At 46.4% G+C, this 9,278-nt stretch overlaps 1 protein-coding gene across 1 annotated transcript; it reads right to left on the bottom strand.

Moving 5' to 3' along the window:
- Positions 1 to 6,903: 6,903 nt before the first annotated feature.
- Positions 6,904 to 8,336, bottom strand: LOC113833761 (musculin). The gene is made up of 2 exons (XM_027398701.2): positions 7,788 to 8,336; positions 6,904 to 6,990 (listed from the first exon to the last, which is right to left on the bottom strand). The coding sequence occupies exons 1-2, from the start codon at positions 8,334 to 8,336 to the stop codon at positions 6,904 to 6,906; spliced, it is 636 nt and encodes a 211-aa protein (XP_027254502.2).
- Positions 8,337 to 9,278: the final 942 nt, after the last annotated feature.

Genomic DNA, 9,278 nt, shown 5'->3' with positions numbered 1-9,278 from the left:
CTCACTTTATAGCCCAGGTAAACCTTGAACTCTTGCTCCTGTTTCAGCTTCCTGAGCAGCTGGTCCATCAGGCCTTGTCCTGGTGGTAATGGCCCTGAGAGGAAGCTGCTGAGGCTGGAACTCATGGTAACCAGTGTCTTTGTGCTAATCCTGTTTATCAACTTAAAAAGATTTCTTGCTCTAGCTCCTTTCTGGGCCTTTTTAAAAAGATGTTTATTAAAAAGTTTCTCTGTCTATTTTCACTAGTGGAGAGGAAAGGAAAATAACCCCAAAGCTATCAGAACACAGACAATAAATTATCAGGGGCAAGTGCAGAGATTCCAATCCTTGGTTGCCCCAGTGGATGGGTCTATAATAAAGGAAGGTCCCATGAAAAGAAGACACAGAAGGATGCTCTATTACAAAAGGAGCCTCTTGTTAGGTTCCTGGAAGTAAGAAGTCAGTCGTGAGTTCACCTGTTTCTTTCTTTTTTTTTCATTTATGACTAATATGACTTTCTAAGTCATGATTTTAACATCTTCCTGAAGAATAAACCAAAATACCTCCTGGTACCTACTAAGATTAAATGTGTTCCACTAGGTTGTTCTTTTAACGGAAAGAGGGTGGTTTCCTTTTCCTTCTCTTCTTCCCCCTCCTGTCCTCCTCACCTAAGGAGTCTTTTTTCTTTTAAATCACAAACCAAAACAAAAACCTTGTGCTTGAATACAAAAACAAACAAACAAAAACCCTTTAAAACTGCAAGCATCACTGTTGCTCTCTGTTGAAGGAGCCACCAGATTAGGGTGAAACTGAACTTGAAGCCCAGAGTGAAAGATTATATATGAAACAAATTCAGCATCCATAACCAAGGAACGCTCAGCCTTTCAAAATTACAGTGCCAGAAGTACTTCTTCTAAAACACTCATCTTAGGAAGAGTCTGTGGAAGGGGATTTTTGTTCTCCTCAGTTGAGTCAGCATCACTAGACCATCACTAGTTAGGATGCTCTGGTACCCCAGAAAGCCCCCAGCAGAGAGTTTTTTCAGTTTACTCATCCATTTGTCATTCAGCAACTTTAACACCATCAGCCTTTCCCCTTAGCTTTGCTCTCAGAGCAGAACCAAGTTGGCAGAATCCCAAGTGTGGGCTCCTCTCTCTGTCTCACCCCCAGCCTCCTGTGCTCAGTTCCCAGTCCCTACACCCGTGTTTCCCACTGAAGTAAAATGGTGGAGGGGCAGAGGGAGAAAGTTTGGGATGTTTTTCTCTGACACAGCATGCTTGAGTTCTAATGGCATAGTAAGGACAGCTTTGAGGAACTAGAGTCTCCCCAGCCATAGCCTTTGCCCTCTAGCTTCAGAAATTTAATCTAGGGCTTATGAGAAATCGAACTCCTCCTTTATAGGTTTTGTTTCCTTTGTTTGTCTTGTTTGGAATTACTTGTTTTGAAGACCTTGAGTAGTGCAAGGCGACTTTGAACTCCTGATCCACCTGCTGGAATCACAAGTGTGTGACACGACGGAGTTCATATGCTGCTTTGGTTTGAGCCCAAGGCTTTATGAATACTGGGCAATAATTGTGCCATCTAACACTTCTTTATTATTACTACATCTTGCTATAAACGTTTCACTGAAGCCATGGGGCAGAAAATTCTTCAGGCAGTTTCTCTTCTATATTAGTTATATAATGGCATACAAATTGCCACTAAAAATGAAAGCCCATGATTCCAGCCCTCTCCCCATTTGCAGCAGTGGCCTTTGTGCTTGCTCTTGAAGCACTCTGAGAGAATAGAGTTATGAGAAAATAACCCATTTTAAATATTGGCTTTTGAAAATCTGCTCAATTTTCTTATTTACTCAAATGCTTGTTATTGTTGGCATTCGATATAACTTCTTTTATCTGATTGCTTTTATGGGACACTTTTTACAACCGTGATCCTTACTTCTTAAAGTTGAACCTGCTTCCCTGTAGGCTTTTGTTTGTTTGCTTGTTTTTGTTCTTTATTTGTTTGGTTTACATAAGCTAATGTTCTCTAGCTCAGACTGGTATTCACCTTGTCATTTTTCTTCTCCAGCCTCCCAAGCAGCTGGAGTGACAGACTATAGTGCTTTCCCTGGCTTTGAAGCCACTCTTAGAGGCTGGACTCCTAAAACTGTCCTTTTGCCTGAGACTTCTCTGCCTCTGGATTCCCTTTACCAGTGACCTCCTCATGTGTTTCTCAGCACATAAATACTGCATTTGCTGGACTATGCTCTGGTACTTATTCCTGACGCATTCTTTTGAGGCACATCCTGCTATTGGACCCATTCAGATGAGGAAATGGAGAGTAGGAGTCCTGAATTAATTTACATGTGCTGGATGGAGTGTGGTGGGAAAGCTTAGACATGAATACCGGCTCTTCAGAAATTTCTGCTTTCTATTTGTCTTACTCGGAGTGACTATTGCTGTTAGCATTACCATGATCAAAACAACTTGTGGAAGAAACTTGGCTTACACTTTCATGTCATTGTTTGTCAGTGAAGGAATTCAGGACAGGAACTCAAACAGGGAAGGATCCTGAAAGTAAAAGCTGATGCAGAGGCCACAAAGGGGTGCTGCTTACTGGCTTGCTCCCTATGGTTTGCTCAGCTTGCTTTCTTATAGAAAAGCCACCAGGCAAAGGATTGCCTCACCCACAATGGTATGTGCCCTCCCTCATCAATCACTTATTAAGAACATGATCTGCAGCATATAGAGGCATTTTCTCAATTGAGATTTTCTCCTTTCAGATGACTAGTTTGTGTCAGATTGATATAAAATTAGCCCAACTGACCCCTTGCCAACTTAACGTGCAAACATATCAATGTTAAGCTATAACCTTTCCTTTCTTGTTCATCCCCAAGACCACACATGAACATTAACATTACAATATAAACATCCCAAATTGTAAACTCTTAAAGACATCCCACAGCCTTTAAGAATTCAAACACTTTTTAAAAAAAATCTCTTTAACATATTTAGTCTCTTAAAAATCCAGGCTTTGTAAAATCCCAGAATCTTGTTAAAAGGTTTAAAGTTTCTCAACTGTAGGCTCCTGTTTTTTTAAAAAAAAAAAGTCAAATACGGTCTTACTTCAAGATAGAAGAATCAGAGCACATCCATAGTCAAATCTAAGCAAACCAACCTCCAACTGTGTAAATAACTCAATCAACTCACAATCTTCTGGGCTCCTCTAAAAGGCTTGGCTCACTTCTCTGGCTTTACCCTCTGTAACACACACAGCTTGTCTTCAAGGCGCATGTTGGCTCAGTTCCATTTCTGCTGCTGGTCAACTCATAGTACTGGCACCTTCAAAACATTGGGGTCTTTGCTGCAGCTGGGCTGCACTGTCACCAATAGCCTCTCCTGGGTTCACTGGATGGTGGCAAACCTCTACTTTTTGCCATGACTCCTTCCATTCTGGGGCTTCAACTGCCACTGTGTCTGTACCTTCTCCTGGCCTCTCAGAGAGCCTCAACTGTTTTTCATGACCCCTTCATGCCTTCAAAACCAGCATGACCTGGGTGACTCTTATACTACCAAGTTCAATGGCCAACATGTGGTACAACCTTGGCAGCCTCTGGAACATACCTTCTGTGTGCTGCCTCTGAGGGAATACTTCCCAGAAGATTTCATCCCACTGATACTGGTCTCTTAATCACCTCTGATTTCTCAGCATCAATTATCCCAGTAAAGCAAAGGTTTCACTTTAGTAGTTATGTTTCTTGTTAACCACATCCAATTCTTCAGCCCCAGCTAACCAGAACCACAGATTCTTAACTCAAAATACGCAATAACACTGACAAAGTCTTTAAGTGGCTCTCAAATATCCTTCTGGAATTTCGTAGGCCAGACTTCCATCCTCTGCATTTCCCCTAACATTCTTATCTTCTGTGTTCCCACAGAACAGACTACTGAGCTTGCACACTCAAATGTTTTTCTATTTCAGAGTTTCGAAGCCTTTCCACCTGAAACACATGGTCAGCTCTGTCATAGCAATACTCCACAATCCTGGTACCAATTTCTGTCCTAGTTACTATCAGTGTGATGGAACATGGTGATCAATAGCAACTTGAGGTGGAAATGTTCATTTGGCTTACCCTTCCATATCATTGTTCAACATTGATGGAAATCAGGACAGGAACTCAAACAGGGCAGGAAATTGAAGGTAGGAGCTGATGCAGAGGCCAAGAAGGAGGGCTATTTATGGGCTTATCCCTCATGGTTTATTCATCCTGCTTTCTTATAGAACCCAGGACCACCAACCCAAGATGACACCACCCACAATGATATCGGGCCTCCCCCATCAATCACTAATTAAAAAATTTCCTACATTAAGATCTTATAGAGGCATTCTCTCAATTGAGATTTCCTCCTTTCAGATGACTCTAGCTTGTGCCAGGTTGACATAAAACTAGACTGCACACTATTTTTAAGTTTGTTTGTCTCACTTTTTAAGACAGGGTCTTATGCTGTATCCCATGCTGGGTTGGAACTCATGGAAATCCTCTTGCCTCACCCTTCTCAGTGCTGGGATTGCAGACATGAGCCACCATGCTTGACAATGTTCTCACTTTGAATTTTTATTGTTGTTTAAAACAGGGACTCCTTTTATGGCCATGCTATCTTTATACTCAGGACAACCCTTCTGCATTAGCCAGCCAAGTGCTGCAATGATAGCCAGTAAGCCAGCTATTACACCAGGTGACATTGGTTCTTAACCACCATACTGGCCAGTGAAAAGGAAATGGCTTGCTGTTAACTTTGGGTATCACCTTCATAAAGATATCTGCAGGCTGCAGCAGGCTCCTGGCCCTCTGCTGCCCAGAACTCACAGCTGAGATGTGTTTCAGCGTGCCTGGGGTTCTTGCTACTAGTCATTTGGGGCCCCCTTTCACCTGAAAGCACATAATGCCACAGAAAAACCAATGTCGCCTCCCACTCTCAAGAACCTAACTTACCCCAAGACCAGAAGATGATGTGAGAAGGCAGCTCTCTGGAGATTGGGTTTTGGTTTAGTTCAAAACAGGAAGTCATACCCCCCACCTCTCTCCCATCTCTCCACAAAAATCCAGCTGTGTTGTCTCTCTGGTGAAGAAAACTGTGTTTCAATTTTATGACATCATAGGCAGAATCTAAGTCTAAGAGATATTTAGGTGCTTTTATCCTTCACAGTTTTGTGAATCCTCTAAAAAATGAATTTTGTGTTCAGAGGGTCTGCTGACCAAAAAACATTATACACTTCTTTGCTATTGCAATGAAAATGGATGCTGAAATGTGGTGGACATTAAAAACACCAATTATGAGGCAGAAGTAACTTGTTAAATCAGATTGGTTTCCTATAGTTTTATTCTCCCAGTTAGATCTCATATCTGTAGCCTCCAGCAGGCAGGGATGGTAGAGGGTTCTTGAAGGTCTTGCAGTTGTAAGCATTGGGGTCATGCTGGATTTGTGTGTGTGTGAGGGGGAGGGGACAGACAGACACAGAGACAGAGACAAAGAGGCAAAAGGATGAGGGTGGGAAATTAATTATTAATATATTAATTTTAGAAGTGTATGAATGCCCCCTAGTCAACCCTGACCCCAAATACATCAGCTTTATCAGGCTTCCAGTTCTTACTTTCCAGGAACTCCTACTTCTGGAAGGACCAGAAACACAAGAGCATTTTGATTTGATGTAGTGGCCCATTCTGGCAATCATCCCAGCACCAAGGGGCAGCATCAGGGGGCAGCATTGGGAGGATTATGAATTTGGTGCCAGCTGCGCTTACGGGTAAGACTCTCATATGTCTGCGATCAGAATGGATCCTGAGATGAGAAAGAGATGGAATGTTGTCCTGAGATGAGAAAGAGAAAGACACTGGGAATATGACTAAACTGGGACCTCCACTATCCTTCCTACAATAATAACTCAATACCCATTGAGAGGAGAGATCTACCCATTTAAAGTTAAGTTAGAGACCAAACAGCCTTGGAAAAGACTTTAAACAACACATGTTTTTGTTCATAAAAAAATAAATTTATTTACATATGTTAGTTACCATGGTAGAGCAGCATCACCACAGCATTGCCAGGACCACTAAGCACCTTGCACTGGGTAGAAGCCAGCAGGTCAGTGGGTAGAGATACCAGCCCTAGCTGTCCCCATGCATAGTCCCTGGACCAGGAATAATAGTGGGTACCTGGGAGAACATAAACCCCACAGGAGGCTGTGCTGTGATAGGGGTGACCCAATTAGAGGGGTGAAGTGCATGTCCCAAAATGGGCAGTCAGATTAGACTTCAGGGGACACTTGATGGGAAGGAGACTGAGACCCAAATAAACCAGCTGGGCTCACTGTGTAGCGACCAGATGGAGGGCAGGCTGTCCCAACACTGATTAGACAGAGGAGGGGGCTCAAGAAGTGGCCCCAACCCTGAGGGATTGGAGACAAAACCGGCTTCCAATGGTATATATCACCATCTCGGCATGTACCACCACTAAAAGAGAGGTCCCTGGTGGGAATATGCCACAGTCCTTAGAGACTTCGAAAGAGACCTCTGCTCAGCTCTTACAACTCAACCATTGTCACAGAAAAGGACTTGGCTGCGCAGGACCTTGCCATCAACCACAGGGGAAATCACCATTAGCTTAAAAACCAGCCCCTGTTTCTGCAGATGACTACTGCGGGTTTATGCTCAGAGCTAAAGCCCCAGGTTGGATCTCCTCGAGTTCCTCCCAGGAAGCCAGGTTCTCATAGGCTACCCACAGTCGCGATGATCCGCAGCAGCCATGGCCACCTGTGCTCCACAAGGGCAGTCAGCCGTCCTGTTAACAGGTCCAGGGAAAGGACAAGGTCCAGAATCCAATGGGCACTCCTTGGCCCAGTCCTTAGCATTTAACATAATCCGTCAGCCGCGTTGCTGTCCCTCTAAGCGGAAGTTCCACAGAGTCTGCTGGCTGCAGAAACATCCTTGGTGTCAGAGTCTGGTCGTCCAGAGACCACGAATGGCCACGTCTGAAAAATCGAAATGAGTGTCAGATACTGAGGAGAAACAATCTCAAAACGAAACCGCTCTCCCTAGAGTTCATGTCTTTTATTAGTGTTCTAGGAATTTGTGCGTCTTGTCGTTTTATTAGCATGTAATTTGCTACTGATTATTGGAGACCCACAGCGTACATTCATGCTTTCTCGTGGAGCGCCCAGACGATATTTCTCTGAAAAGCACGAAAGTTTAGGATTCTGTGATTTAATTGCACCCACCCACCCCAGCCTTTCGCTTCCGAGTAAATTTGGAAATCTTTCCCAAGCCCAGGGAGCTGGCAGTTTACACAGGGACTTTCCGGACAATCGCGTCTGGGAAAACTATCCTCCATTAATGTTTTGTTTTGTTTTAAACCACTCAAACTTTTTAATGAGTTAGGTGACCGCCTCCCCCCTCCCCCCCCCCCAAGAAAACATCTCTGGAGGATGGAAACCTGCTAGGCTGTTGTCTGGAAAAAGTTTGGCATCTGAGATTTTCCCATTCGGTCTAAAACGCAGAAATACTCGCAGTGGGGAGCCACCGTTTACCCCGGAAGTAGAGTGTTAACTAATAGCTGTCACTGGGCAAAGGCCCAGGACACTGATCAGAAGGCTGGATGACTTTCTCCAAGAAAAAAAGGCTGGCTCCTCCTGCCTTGATTTGGGGGCCACTAAACCAGATTCCTCACAACGGGTTCTAGAACTCTCCCCTTTGGGCTCTTCCTCTGCCACCGACCCAGCCCTGCACCCGGGGAGCGCTAGGGCTGCTGGCCCCGGGTCTCTGTTCCTACCAGGTTCACCGGGTGCACGTAGCTGTTCTCGTAGCGATCCTCCTGCAGCAGCTGGCGCAGGTGCGCGATGTAGCTGGAAGCCAGGCGCAGCGTGTCCAGTTTCGAAAGCTTGGTGTCGGGCGGCACCCAGGGCAGGCTAGTCTTGAGTCTGGAGAAGGCTTTGCTCAGCACCCGCATCCGGGCGCGCTCACGGGCGTTGGCCGCGTTCCGTTGCGACTGCTTGCACTCGGCGGCCGAGCCTTTGGGCGGGAGCGGCTTCTTGCCACCGCCGCCCGCACCACCACCTGCGCCGCCGCCACCTGCGCCGCCAGCGCCAGCCACACGGGGCCGCTTCCTCTTGCAGCCCCCCGGGATGCCCACAGCTCCCAACGAGCATGACCCCTCTTCGCCGTCGGGGTCCTCCTCCTCCGCGGAAGAATTGTCGCTGGGCGAGCCATAGCCTCGCTCGGTGCTGTGCAGAGGTGGCCTCTTGGAGGCGGGGGCCGGGTGGACCCGCTGCAGCCCTCGCGTCTCCATGTCTTCGGGGTCACTCACCGAGCCGGTGGACATCGCCTAGTCCCCGGCGCCCACGCGCGCCCACCTTCCTCCGCCCCGTCCAGTCTCGCCGTCTCCGGCTTCCGCTCCCTGGAAGAGGATGGGGCGTGGGAGAGCTCAGAGAAGTACCGGAGACCCGGGCCCTTAGCACAGCCGGTCCCCAATGAGCTGTGCTCCTGGAGCGGGCGCGATTGGCCGCTGACCCGCTAGCCTGGGGCTCTGAACTTGACTCTGGATCCAGAAGTACAGCCGCGCGAGCTGCGCCTTTTGACAGGACTATTTATCTGTAGTCCTTGGGACAAACCACCCCCGGCAAAGTAGAGGGGGTTTGAAAGGGGGACAAGAGGTGGGGCGGGGGCGTGGAAGGGGTGGGGATCGTTTTTCTAAGCCGAGCGCTTACTGGGGCGGGGGCAAGGAACATCTGCGCAAAGACTTGGGCCTCTAGGCCGGACTACTGACCCTAAGAGTATCTGTGCGAGGTAAGTGAGATCTGGGGGCAAAAAGACCTTGTTCCCACTCAACCTATTTCCACCTGCAGCTGGTCTTAGTTGGCGCTTAAGAATCCGAGCGTACCCAGCGCTGCTTCTCTCCTATTTTGTTCCTCCGAAACTGTGGTTCAAATTCATCACTCATGATGTATGTTTGCTTATCCAAGACTTCTCAGAGTGAGTGCAGAGAAACAGAAAAAACAAAAACAAAAACAAGGAGCAGCTCCAATAACCTATGAATCACTTGGCTTATTTCTTTCTCCTCACCTTCAGGAGAGCTTTATGATTTACACAGAGCTGTTTTTCTACTTTGACTCGTTTCATCTTCAAACAACGTCTTCAGCTTACACGTTATTATGTCCGTCTTGCAATATGATTGACATAGCAAATAAATAGGACTTTGTGTTTAGCATTTCAGTCGCCACAAGCCTCCTCACTACACATTACTGAGATGTTGTTTTCCACTGTT

The sequence above is a fragment of the Cricetulus griseus genome, chromosome 2, assembly GCF_003668045.3.
Source record: "Cricetulus griseus strain 17A/GY chromosome 2, alternate assembly CriGri-PICRH-1.0, whole genome shotgun sequence".
NCBI lineage: Eukaryota > Metazoa > Chordata > Mammalia > Rodentia > Cricetidae > Cricetulus > Cricetulus griseus.
Note: the sequence above shows the minus strand (reverse complement) of the source record. Positions and strands in the feature narration are given on the sequence as shown.